Below are 21969 nucleotides of genomic sequence, written 5' to 3' on the forward strand. Positions count from 1 at the left end.
GTAACCCATAGTGCACTCACCACTGTAGGATCTTTCCCCAGTGTTCTGGATGACTAGGGTCCAGGTCCCAGCCGGGCTTTCACCCCAGGAGTGGACGCTCATGAAGTCCCAATCGGTGAACCCTTCTTTGGAGAAATCCCTGGGCCTGGCCGGTAGGAGGGTGGCCTCCGTGCCCAGTGGGGAGGTCAGCTTGATGGTCAGTGAGCCCCGACGGCTAAAGCTCAGCGTCAGGCGGGCGTGCACATGCTCCAGGTACTCCACATAGTTGGAGGTGCCACCACAGCCAGTCGTATTGAAGTGGATCACCAGCTTTCCTCTGGAAGGTATTTCCCTTGGAAGTGGAAGGAGAAAAAGGTTCAAGCACTAACGAACGACTGATTCAGCACACTCCATGCACCTCTTGTCAAAACAGGATTCTAACATACATGTTCTTCTTTGGTCGGTGTTTCGAAGATCTTAATTTGCCTCTGAAAAATGGAGACAACCATTACTACCTGTACATTCTTACAGTCGGTAAAGCCGAGGTACTCGAGAAAAGAACCACAATGATAACTTGAAGCGGCAGATCCTGCGGTCAAGTTAACTGCCTACCTTAACTAACCTCAGAGTACTGAGAACAACATCCAATTTTGGGAGCATTTTGATGGTTTCGTCAAAGAAAGGCCTGCCAATTTTCAAGTCTATGTCAAAGTAGACTTTACAGTGACTCCTTTGCCACACGTTACTTACTTGGGTAGAGGCAAGGCATTCTCAGTGCAAATATGCTGCTCAGGCACTCGGTTCCATGTCTTGGCCACGGTTACCATAGCATCAGCATCCATCAGACCGTAACCATAGGAATGGCTCACTGCGAAATGCAAGGAAACTTCTTTTACTTATGAGTACACCAAATCTTTGATCGCGCACAACAACTTTGGTGTGCATCAACTGCTTTCAATGACCTTTTCAGTGGAAAAAAAATCATTGGATGTATTGTGACTTTTTCCACGTATTCTGTAGAATGTTCTTGAGAGAGTTTTAGCTCTTAAAAAGGACTGCAGTTCTGAGCAAGGAAAGCATTTAATAGAAATATGACCTTCAAAACACAAACTAGGCTAAACAGCTGGGAAGTTCGCTTTAAATAAATGAAGCACACTGAAGTCCACTGTGTTTTATAAAGTGCCGGAAATAGTTTAAGTTAAGCGCTTTAGCCCTTCGGATCTCAATACAACTATGCTTCTCACCCACAGAGTTTCGTAAGCACTTTCCAAAATGAAACTTTTGACAGCTTGAGGTACCACCGGAAGCTAGTCTTTGGCAAAGAAGATATCATTAATGATCAACCAATCACATCACTTGGTACCTTTACGGCCGACACCATTGCTCATCCAGTCTGGTGCATTCAAGTGCTCCCATCTGGATGTCAAGACAATTATGTGCTGAAGATCTCTCCATGTCAGATGGGGACTGCAATGGAAACACAGCAGGAGAATGAAAATCAAGAAGGTCTTCAGTCTTGGAGAAAGGACAGCAAACTGATTGAAACAAAGCAGGTGTTGAATTTACTTCCTTCTAAAGGCCTGTACTGCATCTCAGCTAGCACTCTGTAAAATACAGGGTACCGGCTAAAAGACCATATTGCTGGTACCCTGATACCTCCATGCTGGTACTAAGAATAAAGTCAAGCTTGATTCAGGGGCGCAAAGCTTGCACTGTTGCCACAAACATCCCAACTCCAAACGTGATGGGGTCAACACTGAATATGTCTGAGATGTTGATCACCGACAGCATATTGGCAAAGTCCCATCTGATTTCAATTAAATGACAGGAAATATTAAACCAGATATGTTTTTCTTACTTTGCTTGAAGTGCCAGAGCACATATGCCGGCAGCTAGCGGGGCCGAGGCCGAGGTGCCGCTGTGTTTATCGGTGCAGCCCAGATTCAGGTCAGTTGTTATCTGCCAAAGGGAACGGCCAACAATGTTTAACCCCTTCATAACTGAAGACTGCAAACGCCGCACCACTGTGTGAGGATTTATAGTGCATACCACACATACAGTCTATTCACCATGCAGCTGCTGGTTCAATGGGGCCTGCTGCTGGACAGAGCTTTGCATACTGGGCATACCACAGCCCAGCAGTTGCGGTCAAAAGAATCCCGCCACGAAAGGGTTAAGGGGTAGTACGTCACTCTTCCTACAGACAGCTCAAGTGTGGCGTGAATAAAATCTGACCCAATAAACAAGTTTATGTACTGGTTTCACCACAGGGACCAATGAACTCTAGTTGGAGAATTCCTCAAGTGCATCACGTTATGTTTTCTTGTCATGTTAAGAAATCTCAATGGAAATACTATTCTTGAGCTGTGAATAAGCTGGATTCTTGTTGCCATTTTCTTTAACTGTTCCTCTTTATGTTGAGCAAACAAAGGAATAAAACTGTGACGGAGTGCTTTAAAGCAATATGGAGGGCCTGACATTTCGATCCTGGCAGAATCTTTCTCAAAGGCAAAATCCTAGCAGTATCTTTCTCAATTTCCTTGCCTTTGAGAGAGATTCTGCTGGATCAAAACGTCAGGCCCTCCATATTTTGAGATTTGTATATTACGTCACTGTAGTCAGCAAGCAATCTGCAGCAGTTTTGTATTATATCTTTAAACCAATATGATTAAAACAGGATAGGGGCCGGGGTTGATAATTGACTGCGCCTGCGATTTAACATTCGTCAAAACCAACCATGTGACAGGCTCTCATCAAATAGGAAATGGCAAACTTTAATCTGTGAATATTCTTTGCGTATATGTGGCATTATTTCAGGGACATTGAACCAATTTGAAATTGCCACCTTCTCCTCCTCATATCACGCCAACTTACAACTTCCTGTTCACCGCTACTGCCACTGCTGTAGGTGGTGGCTATCGTGGATGCACAGGGTTCCGAGTACCAGGGAATGTTGCCCCTCTCCGATACGCTGCTAACCGAGATGGTGTAGATGGAATTGGTGTAGCCATCGCAACTGCAGCTGTCCTTGGACCGGCCGCCATTGCCCGAAGCCCAGATGAAGATGGAACCCAGACCACCACGGCCCTGTGGCAAATGGGAACAGAACGCAGTATGTTTAACACTGAGCAAACGATGGACCAGTGGGAGATCCTGTGGCTGGATTTAGAATGGATTCTACAAATTCATCTCTTTTAGTCATGCGCTGAAGTTTTAAGGCCCAAGTTCATGATTCTGTTTCTCATGGAATTCTGCAAACACAATATATTATTACCAGTACACTCATGTGCCTAGTGTTAGCAGGGAAATTGGAAATATGACATTTCATTACATTGAATACAAGAAGCACTTTGAACTATTTTTTCTAAATGCTGTCTACATTTTTGGTACAGCTACAATTTGTATGTACGTGTACATCTATGCTTTACTCCCCAGAGTATGCCTGTTACTTTGTCAGCTTTAAGTCACATTGAAGAGTAACTTGCATCTGTGCACATCTTTTCGAATATGCCTGATCAAAAGCAAAGCAGAACATGAGGTTCCTCCCACATGCGGTCAGTATTTTGCTGACACATGCATTACTTTTCTCGCATTGGGAAGATACAGAACAAGAAAGGATGGTTTTCTATGGACTGTCACGTCACACTGAGACCCACTTGCACTTGAAATAGCACGGTGTTGAATATCTTCAGTGCCAATGAAAACCTAATCATCCATGACTGCATCATGACAAACAACAAGTGCTATTGTCAAAAGGAACATACAAGACTTATAATGTTCTTAGTTCTTCCTTGTGCTTGTGTCAAGATCATTTGCCAAATGTGTGTCTGGGTGTCCTTTGGATACCATGTAAGCTATTTTGGATGGCCAATAATGTTTATGTTTAAGCACCGTTAAACTTCCATCAGGTCGGACGATCTGACTTTTACGTACAGTACACGCATTACATATAACCATGTTTCCAAATGCTCCTAAAATATGGTTCTCAAGTCATCATGAGGTCAAGAAAGCAGACATAATAGGCAGTAATGGAACTGGTTTTGTGGTTGTGCTGAGTGATGACCTTATATATGTGGCACTTTAGAAGAGACATCATCAGCATGATCATGTCACGTTATGAAAAGCTTGTAGCAGGGCAAAGAGCACAGTCATCTGGTCCAAGCTGGAAACATGAAATCATTTCCTACATGTATGTATTGAGCACATATCATATGAAGTACATACATGTACATATACACTACAACCTGTCTCATAATATAAATATGTTTTTGCCCGGATTATGGAGCCAGGAAAAATGGAATCCCCAGCCGTTTAGGAGAACCATAAGACGGGGGAGGGGAAGAACAGAAACATAACAGGAAGCACTGCTCTTAAAATATCGTCTATGGTTCTTTCATCTGCATTCATCTGTGCAGACGGCCTCTTTGTGGAATTCATTCCAGCCAACTTCTGCTGGGGAATTACCCATGAAGCATGCAGGCAGGACCGTGATAATGCATGCAAATGGATACAATCTAATAGTGACGGTGTGAAATCTATCAGTGCGTGCTGGGATTACTAACACAATTGGACTACTGTGCAGCGAATGTGCCGCTAGATTTCCTGCGCAGGGGAGGATTTTAAAGGGTCCCAGGATGCATGTCTCCAGCATTAAGATTAAACAGAGATGTTACTGTTCAAAATTAGAGGGTACATGCATGTCGCCTGGACAGGGTTTGGACTCAAGATCACTGATTCATGGGTTTGAATCCATCTGCTGGTAATAAACCGCAGCCTTGGGCAAGCCACTTGACTCCTGTTTGCTTCTCTCCATCCAGGAGTATTTTTCAATGAGTTCTGGCTTTAGCTGCGGAGCAACTTTGGACAGACTGGTATCTCACTGGGGGGAATTCTCTGTCATTTCATGCCAAGGAAACTGGATGTGCCTTGTAAATACTGGCCTGATGAACATACTGGTAATTAGTTTGGGACCATGAGTGGTCATTAGGCATGGGGTCCGTAATTACAGTGGGACACCGCTAGACCGAACACCGCTATACTGAACATTTGGCTGTATCGAACATCGTCCTTGGCTCCCAATATTTTGTTCACAAAACCTACCGAACACAATGCAGTCGCCGTTTGTAATTCCCTAACGTCAACTTCATAAAACCAGTCGTTTTTTTTATGTTGAAGAGTGACAATTGGCCATTATTTCCCCAAGGATTAGAAGGGAAAGTCACTAGTTGTTGGAGGGTTAATTGTAATTAACTAGCTGAGAAACTGGGTACATTGGTCCGCACTTGTTCAAAGTCGTCTTCTAGTGACGGCCAGGGCACACACGGTCAATCTGCCAACAGTATTGACTGGACGCTTGTTTTGCGAATCCCCGTGATTGGGTGAGGAAGAAAGCCGCATGCGCACCGCTGTGGCATTGCACTAACATTAGTCTAAAGAGGGCGCTGCTGATACACAAGCCACCGAGATTTGCCCCAGCATGCATCAGAGATCGATCCTGAGCAGAAGCTTCACGACTTTTAGGATAAACCTGAAATCACGTTTGTAACTTAAGATTAAAAAAAAAACCAAAATAATGAACAGGTACAATGCAACAGCAAAACATCACAAAAACAGTGAATCATGGTATCACAAGAGGATGCACTTCAGTTAGACAAGAGAGGGCGCTATTCAACATGGCAACAAAATGTTCGGCAGTGAATTCCGCTATACCGAACGACCGTTATACCGAACATTTAGCGTGGACCTGGCGTGTTTGTTATAGCAGCGTTCCACTGTACCTTGGTGATCCCTTCGCAGAATGCCGTTTTAGCCAAGGGGCCCGGGCCGTCCACAGTCTTGCCGTCATCATCTGGGCCCCAGCTGGCACTGTAGATATCCACGTGGTCCGGCCGGTGACTTAATGATCTGGCCTCTACCGCGTCAGTCACGTCGCCGTCCAGCATACGGACTCCTGCAGCAGCAGATGAGAATGGATGTATATTAGTTATGCACAACTATAATCAAAGCTTCCACTGTTATTGTACATGCATGCAAACATATAATAGGTAGTCTGGAACCACGACCAATGGTAAGAGAGAGCCAAGAGTGGTACCTGCAGCTGTCTATGAAAACCTTATACATATCGGTACGTGTACACACATACGTACACATACATGTACTTGCAACTAGGTAACTTTGTTTGGAAACACAAAGACAAATGACACAAATTTACAGAGATGTATCCTTTATCAATCTATTCATACTGATACATAATTACACATTAACCTGGAAACAGATGAGAATCATTAAGTTACTTCATGTTGCACAATTCTATCTAACACAAGGCATAACGCTAATTGCTAACGTGTGTATACAATGTTAAAGATATTTATTTATGACTCTATCTGTTGAGTTCATACTGCTGTAGCATGTTGGGGCGCAACAATTTTTACGGAATCCCTTTCACCAATTTCAGACCAGTTTTGTGTCTAGAGCTCTAAGACATGGATAAACTTTTCAACCAGAAACCTTTTCATCAAGCTCTGCTTTCTTCTGGTTAATTTTGCGATGTTATTGGGTATACAAAGCCCTCAAGGTGATGGTGGGTTTTTGTTTGGGGTACACTTGCTGAACAGACTATGCTCCAGGAACTGTCATGGTATTAAAAACACCTGTCAACTTCTGTTTTCCCAGTGAAGCCCTTGACAGCCAAACATTCACGTGATGAACGACACTGGTGACCCAATGTTGTCTTTGTAACCTGATCCAATGTTGTTTCCCATCCTCAGACATTACATGCGACACATGCATGACCCTGCAGTGACTCTGCACATGCCGCTCCAGGCCCTCTACATAAAGCTAGGTATTTCGGCCAATGGTCTACGAGATCCGCTTCAAGCAGAAAGATGAGCCGGCACATAAACAATGCACAAAGTACATCTGCATTAAGTCAGCATGGCATGCCTATGCAGTTTATGGACGCCCAACATATGGAACCCATCACCAAGCAGAATCACGCGATAAAAACTTAAAGATCATTCACTACAAGTGTGGGTACATGCACATGTATTTGTGACTGACGACAGGGCTCAAAGTAAGGTGAATTGTAATAACATAAACATGAATTTTACTTCAACAAGCAAATCTAGGTACTCGAACCCCTCTGTGGTACATGTACATACATATATTGGTCCCCTGCATATAAACCTATCCACTTTCAGTGTCCAAAAAAGAGTTACGAAAGGAGCGTACAGTATGTTAACACGGGCACTGGGGTATAACTTTATCAGCAGCACTGCAGCATTTTTTTCTTTCCTCCAATAGCAATGAACTACACTCATCCTTTTCCGCCGACACCAAGATCCAGCAATTTCGTATCATCAGCAGTCACGGGTGAACCCTACGGAACCTTGCTGCCGGCATTCAACAGACTAGCCGAGTAATTCGGTTTTAATTGCCACCCTCGGAGTCATGTGGCCGACCGCCACAGCAGCCCATCCTGGAGGAACCTGATTGCTTTATCGCTTCTTCCGACCTTTACTGCACACGGCAATCGATACCCCCTTTCCCTCTGGTAAATGCAGGATGTAGCAGGGGATAAATAGCGGTAGAGTGCGTACTCGGGATTCAGCGCAGGGTGTCAATTGATTTCCAGACAACCAATGGGAGGGGGGGGGATGGTAGCAGAGAGCCGCTCTCCGAAAAACATCCCAATAACATTGTGCTGTTTGTGCAACCCAGTTACAGGCTGGATATCATACGGTGACTGCTGATGGGACAGCTACATCAACAAGTTGGGAATTTCCCAGATGACTTTGCTTCTGCGTGTGGGGGAAGGCAAGGGATTTGTGCCCAACATTATCGCATGTTGAACGTTTCGGAGCCAAGTCTGTTTTAGGAGTCATGAACTTCATGAAATAGTCCAAAACATTTAAGGGTGAGTGACTCAAAACAGGTGGACCACTAATTCGAAGAGGTACATGTAGGGCATTTTGAAAAGAACAGGTTTTGATGTGCTATGCATATATAACAATTTGGCATATACAGTGTGTCTGGGTCGCCCTATTAAACTGAACAGGCACTGTACACCTATCATCTAAACATACATGCACCTGTACTTTGCAGGAGAGAGTGAGTGATAGGATTAGTCACTCCCAAATTCCAAGGGGAGTGTGCAGTGTACTCAGTCACACAGAAGTTACCTGCTAATTTGAATACACCAGGCTGTTCAGGTGAATAATTCATCATTATTCCTCAGTGTTGACGGGGAAGACTTTGGGAAGCAAGTGCCCCCTCATAACGTGTCCCCTCCCTAAAACACCTGCTGACCAGCATTACAGTCCCCTGCTGGGATTCCAAACCTCAATCACTAAACCTCAGATCCACTAATTCTAATCTGATTCCCTTGATCACTTAATCAGATATATGTACAAGTCAATACAATATGACCACTGCCCTTCCTTCAATGAGTATTTCTGGCCATTCATCCCTATGCATACATGTACATGTTATTCCGCAGTCAGGTAAGATGTATTGAGACTGTACAGCTTTTAAGCAGAACAGGTGCACAACTTGTGGAAATAACTATGAAATTGTTTTTCCTCCATGTTGCTGGAAGTTGACAGTATGGTTTGATTACAGGTCATTAATGTACATTAAAGTTCACAATGTAATCTGGAGTTGTCAGAATACTGGTATAAAGTAAACAAACTGCTGAGTGCTCTCATTAAACATGGGGTGTTTCCATGCAACAATGGAAATTGGCCATATTGTTTTTCTTATTCAAACACAAAAGAAGTTTCTTTTTTCAAAAGATAATAGTGGGAGTATATGTAACAGTAATTCCAGAAAATAGGGGTTCTTTTTGTGTGTGTGTGTGTGTGTGTCTCTGTCACATCTGACATATGATTTTGTAAATTCAGAACACATTTTCAAATTTTCAAGAGTGATGAATTAATGCAAATTACCTGCCAAACAAATAGTAATAGTTGGAAATCAATTCCGGTGATATTTCCATGTCTAACAATGAAGGTTTGATGTAACAGGGACATGAATATGTCAAACTTTTCGACCCCTAATTTCTGGAATTACCAACAACAATTACAGTATATTTCTTTTTTCATTTACTGAACAAACAAGCTTTGTTGACGTATTATGGATAAAATGTGACTGGAATTTCACGATCAATTCCCACCTTTGCATGGAATTACAACATTTTGTTGTTGGCAGCAATACAAAAGAAATTTTTGAAATGTTTTCACCCAGTTCTTCAAATGTGTGCCATGGTGTTTGAATTTGCAATATTACACCTCAGAGGAAGTCCCATGATTATGCATACATATAGACATGTATGTACTGAAGCACAACATCACACAATATTTGGAACTACATGTACATGCACATGTACTACACATGAATGTGGCATGTGGCCAAGTGGTTAGGGTTTGTGGCTTCCAATCATAGGGTTGGAGGTTCGAATCCAGCAGCTGGCAGTATGTTGTGGCCCTTGGCAAGCCACTTCACCCCTGCTTGCCTCTTTCCACCCAGGAGCATAAATGGGTACCAGCATTAGCCGGGGAAGCAACCTGCGATGGACTGGCATCCCATCCAGGGGGAATAGAAATATTCTCAGTCATTTCATGCCAAGGAAACCGGAGATAAACACCGGCCTGATGAGTCAAACTGGCTTGGACCAGACTTGCTTTTTACACATGAATGACTGCATTTGAAATACAGTAAGCACACTACACACATAGCTTGGCAAGTTGTGGAAGTGAATGATTGAGATCTCATGCATAATCCCATTAAATTTGTGGGTAACTGGTGAAAGGCTTAATTTCTCAGTTTGGTGAATTCTGTATTAAAGGGCCCAGGAGAATTCTGCCTGAACATATTGTTGTATTCTTAACCTCAATTTAGGTGCAGTTGGGAAGTTTCACACTACTTGAGCACAGTGAGAAATGAACTTAAATGTATGACAGAAATAAGTAATGACCTTAATTGACACCAAACGAAACTAACAAGTGTTACACTCAGATAAGGTTCGTGGATGAAACAAAGTGTCTGGCATGCTGTTAACTTAGACGGCAGTACAGAAGTGCTCAGGAGCAGGAAAGTTTCCTTGAACAGGTTTCCCACAGAAAATCTGAAAACAAATTCAAGGACTTTCCATTTAATGCCATTCACAGAGAAAGGTTTGGTATTATAAACTCAAAGAATTCCATGTCCACAACTCCAGACTGACAAGGATATACATGTACAGTACTGCGCAGCCAGCAAATTTCTCACTATTCTCTAATCAATTCAAAAATACAGTTGTGTACACCATCAACGTCGCCCTAAGATAATCTCGATTTCCGGAAACCCATATCTTCTCCAATTTTCCATGATTTTGCCACGACTTTCAATATTATAATCATCTACACTGTGAGTGGATGACAATATGCACTTCTGCAGACAGATGCCCCAGCCCTCTACATGTAACAGCAAGATCCACAAAGCAGGCTTTTTCTGATACCTGATTTATGGAATGCCCTGAGGTGACGGAGCCCTGTACAGGAATGTCATTCTACTGCTGCATGAAATAAATATGGGTGCCTATAGAAACAGATCCAAGTGCAGCTAACGGCTCCCCTCCCCCCCTTTCCTGTCGTTCCTTTCGGCAGTACAGGGGTCGTGGAACACCAGGTACCCAGGCAGTGGAATTATGTACTACTAATACTGTTGTCAAATTGTAAGGAATGTCAAATAATTTAACCAAGCCTGAATAACAGACCACCAGCATCTGTTCCTCAGTACTCTGTATTACATGTATTTTAAGGGGTCATCATTTATGGCAGAACACGTACAACCCTGACACAATTATCAGTACATGAACTTACTTTGTGCTGTACGTGTATATGCAACTATAAACTCTAACACAGGCATACATAAACCCCTTCTTTCCAAGTTTTTGAAGAGGGCAATTGGGCCACAGGCGCACCCCTCATTTTTGAATGGAACAAAGGAAGACCCAACTGTGCCATCGTCCCTTCATCAGACATGCTGTAGCACAGTTTGTGCAGGTTACTTTCTTGACAATTGATTTTGCCGATGTCATCATCATCCTTCCTTCTGGACTTTATGAATTCCATGTGCTTAGCGGGATATACGGATATTCTAAACTTGGTACAGTTTCCAAACCTCCATGACAGCTCCTGCCCCACACCAGTCTGAGGTCTGACCTACATGTATTGGAACTTTCTATGTGATAACATTTGGACTTGGTCTAGTCATCGATTATTAACAAGCCTTTTGTGAGTTAACGTTGACCCAAATCTGGTACACTGAGTTCTTTAAATTCACGTGAACCTAACAATTTGAATTCTCCATACCAAAATCACTGTTACTATACCTCGTGATTCGGGGCAAGCTTTTGCTTATAAATAAAAGACGGCTTGCAACAATACACTGTTCTCAATCGATAAGAGGGGCACAAAGGAACCAGTCCTTCCAGAGATGATGGTCGCTGAGCGAAAGCTTGCCCCGAATCACGAGGTATAGCAACAGTGTCTATAGTCTGGATAATTCAAATGTTATGTTAATGTGCAATGAGATAACTCAGTGTACCAGATTTTATTCAAATTCAACTCGCAAATGGCTTCTTTGGCAATTGCAGATCACCAACTAGACCATGCAGCCATGATGAGACAATGTCCGCATCTGAAAAACAATTAGTAGGGTCCAAGTCATTAGGATAGCACTGTCACCAAGGCAGAGAAATAGAAAGATGCACATGCACTTGCACATCAACATGGGCACTTAAAATCATGACAGAAATCAAGATGACAGGAAATATGGCAAAGTACCAGTGAACTGACTCTTGATTTCATTGGTTCACGTTGATAGGATGCTCACATCAAGTGTTATATGATAACGGATGACAGCAGAATGCTCTCAGGGCCTCCATACATGTACCTGCCTGAAGGAACTTACACCTCCATGTGCAAACCTTTAAGTAGGCGTGGCTTCACAACAAGTGAAAGATTATGTGGGTACTTAAAAGTGAACCGTTTGCCTTTACTGAGTACATAAGCTGAGGAACTCTGATAAGGACTTGACACCCGGTGAATGATCGCTACAATTAGCCACAGATTTTTTTTAAAATTCACACATCATAGGCACAAGGCTAGGAGTCTCTCTGGCTGCACAAAGTGCCGACCAAGCAGGTCATGACAGCTCATTAGTCTTTGATAATTGGCAAACACAGGAGCAATTTGAGGGGAAAAACATGGCACACATCTGCCGGTATCCACTAATGGCATGAAAGCCTATTTCCTGGATATAAAGTCCTTGTTTTTTGGAGGGAGGGATTTACTCGTACATCAAGATTGATGTTTAGCACTGGAAAGGGCCGATGTCTATGTATGCCAACTACTGGGAAACCACCCTGCACGCACATAAAGAACATACTGCTTTTTTTCTCTCTGAAACTCCACCCTGCTACTAACTATATTAAGGCCTTTTCACACTGCAGAGCGAATCCCCGGGGAATAAATGCCTAGGAAAATCCGGGAGATTTTTATCCCACCAAATCCCCAGCAACCATTCACACTAGACCCATTTGATAACTCCCACGGACACTTTCCCCCCCCATATGCAAGGTCATTTCCCATCCGGGGAAATGTGTCCATGAATGCCAACTAAACCACCATGCAAACACGTAAAGAACATATTGCACTATTTTTTCTCTGAATCTCCACCCTGATACTATATTAAGATGGACGCACTTTCCCCAAAATGTTTTAATTACACAATGTACCGGTAGTTATGCTTTCCACTAAAAACAATTTTCCTCTTCTTGGACAAGTTGCTGTATAAAGACTCCGTGATACAGAACATCTGGACAAACAGGTATTATACTTATATGGTATGTACATGTACAAGCACTTTGCAGAAAAACCCATAAAAACTAAAGGTTACCCAACACAACTACAATGTGGAGTACGCCAAGTGTGCCCATTGGCTCAAACATGTCAAAATGGAAATAAACTTCATACAAGGTGAAATCTGAGACCCACAAGCCTTCAATATTAATGACGATAATTTTCTGAGCGACACATGAACATGAGGAAATGATAGAAAAGATTCCCCAAACTAGACACTGGGAAAAAATTCTCACCAACGATCCATCGACAAACAAGCTCACGAACCACAGACAAACGGCTTCATGCGTGCATGAGCAAAGGTAAAGATGCAACCGCCTGGCAATGACGTGAAGATACTGATGAATCAATGAGGCATGAAACATGAATAAAGCAAGAAAATACCTCAGAGGAGCTGTCGTGACATGAGGCAACACCTCACTCAAATAAAAGCAGGAGCATCCTTACCCAGTCACGACTTGTAGCCTTTTCTATTCCCTTTTCACCATTCCAAGTATAATTTGGTCGGCACGGACATGCATGGTGCCCACATCTGCAACGACCCTTCAGGGCACGACAAGAGTCTCCATGAATGAAAACAGTCGTGACCACAGCTAATTCCTCTTAAGTGCACAGCCAAGACCATAGCATTCATACAAAACTCCAGACACCACACATGTGAGCTTTTCAAAATTCCTCTCATCAATCTGCCAAGTTACTCGGAAAGGGTGACAAATTGTTTTCACTAAAGAGGAAAAATACATTTTCCTGAATCAGACGACAGGTGCTTGCAGGTACTTCAGAAAGTTTTGGAACAGTTTGAGACAATGTTCAATGCTTTGCAAATATCTGGAACATTCCTTTTTCCCATTTTTAATACCTCTAACATGCATGAAGCCCACGTGGCTGCAAAGCTTGGAACAGCAGGATTAAATTCCTCTCTGCATGAACATTTACATGTACATATACATTGTACATACCCAGTACCCAAAACCCTGCAGGACACTGATAAGCTCACTTCAGTTTGGCCTGCATTTTGGGAGACCCTCCTCTTTGTCCAGCACGACAAAAAAAGGAGGGCCTTGTAAAAAGGGCAACAGTTGACAAACTAACAAAACCACTGAGCTAAGGACAATTGAGTGTACACAACATTGTAATATAACCGTTTCCAAGAGTCTGTGTAACAATTTGTTTGTATCTGCGAAACGTGCAGGATATGGTTTGCATATTTACCTGCGTAAGGTCAAATGTGTACATGGGCACTGAGTGAGACCTTTGGGCTTTGCTGATCATTTATACAAACTATACTGTAGGTTGTCAAAAACAGCCGAGACAATCAAGCAAGCAAGTGGTTATGGAGATCTGTGATGTGTCACAGCAGGGTAAAAATTTCGTTCATATTCCACTGAGAAACTTTTGAAAAATCAACATGCATGTACAGTACTTTGCTGTATACAGCAAATTTCAAGTACACTACTTTTTATGAAACAGTTGGCCAACACCCCCCCTCCACAAAACATTCTTACTGAATACAATTTACTTTGATAAATGCAAAGATTAATGTAATGATATTCACAATCTGACAAATTTCCCCAAAGATGTTTCAACAGTTTGACTCATTTGCCAAATCGGCAAAGAAAGCACTTAAAATAGCACGATTCTAGGAAGACCAACCCAGGTGAACGGAAGTGTATTAACAATAATACACACTAAAACTTAGAAAAAAAAACCAGAAAAATCCTTTCAGTTTTGGTCTGGGCTTGTTTGATCAATATTGGTGTTGCCTCCATTTCTCAACAAGAACGTTATCAAGATATCTACAAGGCAACAACTGTTTATTTAAAATACAACAACATCACTATCTACACCACATTCTCTGTACATGTACATTACACACACTGTCAATTCACTCACCACCAATTCTTGCATTGTAGGCAATGCCTACACTACATATACTGTTATTGGCCAGAGCAGCTACTTCTCCTGCACATCTTGTACCATGCCTGTGAAAAAAAAAACCAAGACAGAAATGACGGGAAAAGTAATACATACATGTTACGGCCATGTCTGAAAAGAGCATTCAATGGATATGGCTTTGCTGTTTGCCAATGACACGCTACAGTGACAAGCCATAGCCATACTCAACTATGCCCACTTCGGATACAGCCTGCAACTTAGAAAGGGACCGGGTATACTTGAACTGAAAGATACCTCCATATTGAGCATGCTTGACAATATCTTCATACTGTAATTTATACGTCTGACAGGGCCTTCATCCAGGATTTTTTTCTTGAAGGATACTTGTAAATGTATACTCGTGAATGTTGAAGCTTTGCTTTATCAATAAATTTACTGGTACAGCATTTGAAATTTACACTAACAAAGAGCAAAGCTGTGCTATGGTAGAATATACATGTAACGTTCATGTATGAGGACGAGCTGAAGGTATACATGCAAATCAAGCTTGTTCGTGACCCAGTACTTGACAATTTATACAATGGCTGCATGTACATTGGAAGTTTGTCTTTTCCTTTTTCAACTGAAGTTGTGCATGCATTGATCCCATGGCAAAGGGGATTGTTTACGCCATTGTGTTCCGAGAGGTTTCAGTGCAGCACAGCGGTGATTCTGCCCAACACCTTTTAATTACCTCATATCTGCCAAATGGCCCTACATTGTGAAACTACAGTGAAGGTAGAATAAACAAACGTTTTTGTGAAAATGCATCCAATGGTCTTGAATTATGTAATATTAAGTATGAATTTTGCACATTTACTTAAATACATATTTTTGATAATGATCTAAACATGCAAACATGGGAGTTGTTCGCTGAAATATGATAGACATGTCATACATGTAGGCGAGATAGGACTATGGATAAAAACTGAAGATACTGATTTTTGAAAAAAAAACCGCAAACCCATCATGGAGGTATAGTCAATTACTTTAACCCTAACAGTCCCAAATCCTCCAATTTCAATACAATTTTACATACACCCTTGGGGGTTAGGGTTAAGTTAGTATGTTAAAGTATTTTTTAGTATATTTATAAGTTAGTATGAAAACTTTTCAAGGTATGAGTAAGTGAGGTGAAGAGATAAAAGAACTGCTTTGATGCATGATGGTGGTAATCCCAATGGATGATGAGAATGAATTCATGTGTAGTAGGAATAGCAGTTTGGAAACTTTTCTAACGCAAAATTGTTACCCCCGAAAAAACCAGCAAATATTGCCTTGACACTACTAGTGCACGTAGGCAAAACACAATAACACAAACAAGCCTTAAGTTCCCATTTCAAAACATCTGTTCCAAAAGGACAAAAACATTCATTTGCCTATTAGCACTGAGATCATTTCGTATAAATGAAACTTAAAACCCAACAGAACACAAACCTTGTTTTTCAGTTCCAATTCAAATTAAATGTTTTTCTAGTGCAATTTTGGAGAAAAAAAGAAAAGAAATATAAACATGTACCTAAATCTATGCACGGCACACTACAACGCACAGTAAGAACTGCATGCAGTCAACCCACATTATGCAAATATGCAGCTCATTCCAAGATCAACTTTGCATGCACTCGGCAGTCTGAAACCTTATCCTCGCCTCTCCCTACTTCTCAACCTGCCAGCCAAAATTACCCCTGCAAGACTTCCTTCATTTTCCGGCGTAACATCTGTCACTCTAATCCCTTCAACCTTTCAAATGAACGTCATTTTCATTTTTCTTTACCTTCCGCATACGGCAGTACGCTGAGCCGTCTCCAGCAATTTTTTTCCACTTTAAAAATTTACTCAAGAAAAAAAATAAAGTTAGCCTAATGTTGAAAGATGAGTCTGTTCCACTAGACTCTGAGAATCACTGAGAAATAAAAATCATCTCTTCCCCATGGGCCAAAGAAACTCACATTTCATGCTGCAGCTGATCTGACAGCAACGTGATCGACTTCACCGGGACACCGCTTTCTAATAGTAATAAAAAGCGTGGACAAACAACAAGAGATTTCGCCCAAAGGGTCCTCACAAAATTACAAGAGTGCTTCCTCTGACTAGACCACAACTAAATTTGCATTTATGGCTCTACCTGGAGGGTTTTTGGAATACCTCAGCAGCAATATTGTAGAGGCTACTCAAGGGCATAGTTTCTGCGGCATTCAATTTTTGCTTTTTCAAAGACGCATTATTCCCACTCGAACAAAGTACCCTCGTTCCAATCTAAAGCGTCTGAGGACTGGATTCAAATATAACACCAAAACAACAAAAATCTAACAAGTTCTCGGACAAAAACAGAGTATACAATGTTTATGTATATACACCGATGTAAGGGCACAGGTCAAGTCCTTCTTATTTGGGTTTGCCCTTTGCCAACATAAATTATAAAAGTCCTAACTAATTTTCTGCTCAACCATTTGCACAGTATTTTAGTATTTCTACAAGCAAATGACGTACATGTACACGTATGTGTGCATCCTGAATTCCTGGTTAAAAAAAAAAACAGAGATCAGTAAACTTTAACACTGATGTAAATTCCCTGAAAAAACCCAAAAACTTCTACATGTCTGAATTCAAAAAAGCTGCAAAAATTCATTTGAATTTTAACAAAAACAAACATCACTCTAACAGGGCAAATCCACATGAATTCCAAACCTGGTATCACCATTCAAATACTGCTCTGGGGAGGGTTTGAACCCGGGTTTAAAAAGAAACACAGCTGAGAAAGGCTGCCAAAGTACAAGCTGACTGACTGACACTGGGCCACCCAAGGGGGGAGACTGCGGTAGCGAGCAGGCAGTCCGAGCCACATGTTGGGAGCCATCACAACTTTCCTACATCAACAATGCATGAGGATGTTCTACAGACACCCAACTGGGGCCACTGTACCTTTGTGCATTTTCTACACCCCGAGAGGTGTAAACATCAAGAGGATGAAACTTAGGTTGGAAAACAAAATTGAACCTCACAAATTTCAGCGAGAAAGGTACTTTGTCATCTTCAGCAGCAGATTCAGTGTGCGCACTTTAAAATCTGTTTAATGCTAATAGGATCAACGAACTAATGTACGTGCATACATGTACAAGCGTAAGTTCTAAAGGTACATGTTTTTTTCACTTATTTTCCAAAGACAGAAAAGCTTAAATTGGATGAAAAAGCTGGAAAATTATAAACCATGTCATAATTATAAACAGCTGGTTTTTTTTAAGCTTCATTAATTGAAATTAATGCTGAAATGCCTGTGAGTTTCATGCGTTGCAATCATATTGTTTCCTTCTCATTTCTTGGTGACTTGTAAAATGTGTGATGTTCAACTTAAAGGCACTTTTGTAAGGCACTGTCACCAGATATGCTGTATGCATGTATATACCAACACGTTTAGAGGTCACAGTAATCTATGCAAAATAAATTTTCTGTCGCGACAGCAGGATTTCTTTACTTCCAATCAACTAAAATGTCAACTTGATATCCTGCAAGTGGGCGTTTAATTACTACATAGGAGGATCTGTATGTACATGTAACACTACCAACACAGAGCACCTCACGAATTCGGGCGTCATCGCTTCAAAATTTAATTAAAATCTGTTTGTTAGCTAAAGAGCTGAAGACAAAGGTATCAGACGGCATCTGGACTAGAAATTGAACACACAGTTAAAAACATTCCTCCACAATTATGTTTGGAGAGCCTGGGGCTTAATAATAAAATGAGTGTTATATGCAATTGGGCACTGTAATGGAATCATTCTTTTGGTATCAGTGAAAATGACTTCCTTGAGCCTCATTTTGCAATGGGACGTCGGACAGACACTGACGCAGTCCAACATGTTTATATTACTATGGGGGGAAACCAAAAATATCTGTACTTCTTTTTCTGTTACTGTCTTCGTATAAAAGGACTTTTATCTTTTCATTTTTTTTCTATTTCATGAAAGCTCTCTGTAAATTAAAGAAACCAGGTAGTCAGAGGGATCCTTGTTTCACTGTGTGGGCGTTATCGCAGAACGGTGGTAAAAAATGCTTTCCTCTCTCAAGAATCAAGACTGAATCAGATGCCGTTAATCGGACACTGATCTGAATAAGTGGAAATTTGAGCTGGCTGGAATAATCTGTTTGCCAGAGAGATGAAAGCATGACATTTCTAACCTTGTCTTTGGAAAGATGGAAACAAAGTGGGGGGGGGACGACAGGCAGAATCGTGACCACTTGAACTGGGACAACAGTAGGAGTTGTGTGGGTGAGGCAACTTAGGATTTAAGACTTACCCAACCTTTTGACATCAAGAATCGAAAGCAGCTGAGCCAATGCAAAAGAACTACTTTAGTAAAAGGGTGTGTTTTGACTGTTCCTAGCCTGATTGATGGGCGATTCTGCACAGATAGGCTACTTAGGAAGATTGAAATGGCTCAGGATTAACGTTTGAAGCAATTTGGGGGAAAAGGTCAAGCTTCATGGGAAAAACACATTTAAATATAATGTATACATGTACATGCACACTACCACTAATGACTGGAATTAATAACAAGGTAATTAAAACATCTCTATATTTTTGCCAAATATAACAAGGCATATAATGAGGCTGAAAGGAGCTGGATTTACACGGGAAATTCCTCTAAGAAACAATACGTACCGGTATGTCTGCATGCACTGATGATATCAACACTGAAAAGGAGGCCAATCTAATACTCGGGAAATCTGAATGAGATTTGGCTATCTGGTCCAGAGCCCTTTTGAAACTAGAGCCAGGTGATGTAAGCAAAAGGAGCTAAACGCTCCTGTTGTTTCTTTCTTTACCATTTCACTTTTGCTTCTACCTGAATTGGTGGCATACCTGTATGACGCACCACTTTTGAAAATATACGATAAAAATCCCCACTTTTCAATTCAGGCCCATCAGGAGAGCATTTGTGGTATTTTTGTTTCTCAATTCTGCTTTCTGCTACATGTAGTTTGGTTTTGTTACAAATGAATGACCCAATGGGGCTAGTTTTAAAGAGCAACAGCAGAACTAAATGCAAGTAGCTTCATATTAATTCATTTACAATTCTGGGCTTACTGTCTTTTATGTATGCATGCACCAACACACAAACATGATGAAAGTTCTGTCTACACTTTCAAGCTTATTCTTAGGGTCAGTTCTTAAAAGGCTTCACCAAAGCTAAACTCTGAAAAGATGCCCTTTCCCAATATTTAAAAGCATACAGAAAAACTAATTAGTAATAGCATGTTTCCAACGACCTTCCACCATGAGATGTGTGAATCATGGAAATGCACAATTGGCCTAAAACCAGTAACTATAAAAACTTCTCTTTGTGCATGGGTCACGTATGGGTCTTGCTCAATTATAAAGCATCACAAAAAAATCCCTCCTCCCCCACAAAGCAGGTTCAAATGAATAAAACCATAAATCATTAAGTTAAAAATAAACCAGTGAAGGAACACATGTAGTAAATACACGCATGTCGGTGAAAGTGAAGTTTTGAATATGATTCTGAGGATTTCCAAAGGAAGGACAACCAGTGGTTGATGTTAAGCCGAAAAAGTTTTCCAATAAAAACTGGACTAGGGAAATCCTAATTCTGATGTCAGTTCCCAACGTTCCTGAATCCTTCCTACAAGAGGGAAAACCCCACACATTCAATTTAAATTGCCCTTGAAAAAAAAATCTTTTGGAATTTCATTTCAGGTAAATCGAAAGAGAGGAAATCTTCTAGCCATATGTGCGTAGATCGTTAAATGAAGTGCCCTCCTCCTACACAGTATGTACTTCACTTCACTGGTTCACTTCCTATGCGCCAAAGGGCAATGCCTCTGACTTCAAACTCACAATACACAGCTGCATGCAGAAACTCACTCACACAGTAAAAAACCTCTTGTGGTAATATTCCGTGTTGGATATCATTTGACGGGCGAAAGTTTTGTTGCCTTTATGACAAGCTCCTCCGACATGGTGCGTGGGAGTGCAATGAACAAATAGACTTCGCGAAGGGAAAACACTGAACATGTACCGGGCAGGTGACACATCAGACCAAAGTAGTCACTTCTTTCAAGGTTCAACAGCACAGAACAACTCTGAATGACCAGTTCCTTTAAAAACCTGAGAGTAAATTAGGATTTGGAATTTTAAAGTGAGTTTCCAAAGCCAGTGCTGACCAAAATACATTGTGACGGTCGGTATTATAAAAACTGTTGAAATTTTTACAGATCAATCCATCTTGACGTCAAGATCCACTCAAATAGCGCTAGATTCTTTGCATGCTGTGCATGGCTGGTTTTCTTTTTTTCTTTTGGAGACACAAGCACTTTTTTCTTGTTCCTTAATCATGCAGCCAAAATCTGCCATTCAAAAAGAGAAACTAACAATGAAAAAAAAAACCACATCAATCATATCTATCATGGAAACAGCCTTAGAGGTTGTAGCAACCAGTCAAGTATGGTCATTTGCAAATAACCCACTTGCGAGTTAAATTTGAATAAAATCTGGTACACTGTATTATCTGATTGCATAGAAACATAACTTGAATTCCCCAGACTAAAGACACTGTTGCTACATGTATACCTCATCTCGACCACCATCTCTGGAATGGACTGGTTCCTTTGTGCCCTCCTTACCCATTGAAAACAGTGCATTATTGCAAGGCATCTCTTATGTAACTAGGCAAAAGCTTACCCCGAATCACGAGGTATAGCAACAGTGGTTTTAGTACGGAGAATTCAAGTTGTTGTGTTCACGTGAATTTTAAGAGCTCAGTGTACCAGATTTTATTCAAATTTAACTCGCAAATGGCTTACATGTAGTACCATCCACAAGACCTCTCCCTAAAATAAACTTGAATTTGTTTTTAACCTGGATATATATGTAGTCACAAACAATGTTTTCTCCACTGAACCTCCTCAACACACTTCAAGGGACTCTTATACCAGTGCAAGAAGCTATCCAAATATTATTTCAGTTAAAAAATATTATACATTGGTGAAGGGCCAAAACATTCCTGACGCAAAAACCACATCGTTTGTATGTTTGGCTTAGTAACGATGCTCATCTGACCCAAGCCAGCCAGCCAGCCCAGGCAAGCTCGGTGATTGAGTGATAAGACATCTGCCATAGTAGGTAGGAGGTCAT

At 41.3% G+C, this 21969-nt stretch overlaps 1 protein-coding gene across 3 annotated transcripts in view; it reads right to left on the reverse strand.

The window, feature by feature from the left end:
* The window catches only part of LOC110987280 (furin-like), a 44927-nt gene that overhangs the window by 8871 nt on the left and 14087 nt on the right, over positions 1–21969 (reverse strand). For all 3 annotated transcript variants that reach the window (XM_022249882.2, XM_022249873.2, XM_087137282.1), the window contains exons 7-13: positions 14775–14863; positions 5757–5929; positions 2854–3066; positions 1838–1938; positions 1343–1446; positions 730–847; positions 21–331 (exon numbers count right to left, since the gene is read on the reverse strand). In XM_022249882.2, the coding sequence (XP_022105574.1) occupies positions 21–331; positions 730–847; positions 1343–1446; positions 1838–1938; positions 2854–3066; positions 5757–5929; positions 14775–14863 (1109 nt within the window). The remainder of the gene's footprint in view (positions 1–20; positions 332–729; positions 848–1342; positions 1447–1837; positions 1939–2853; positions 3067–5756; positions 5930–14774; positions 14864–21969) is intronic.

This window comes from Acanthaster planci, linkage group LG05 (assembly GCF_054643075.1).
Source record: "Acanthaster planci isolate LZ-2023a linkage group LG05, COTS_SCS, whole genome shotgun sequence".
NCBI classification, from domain to species: Eukaryota; Metazoa; Echinodermata; class Asteroidea; order Valvatida; family Acanthasteridae; genus Acanthaster; species Acanthaster planci.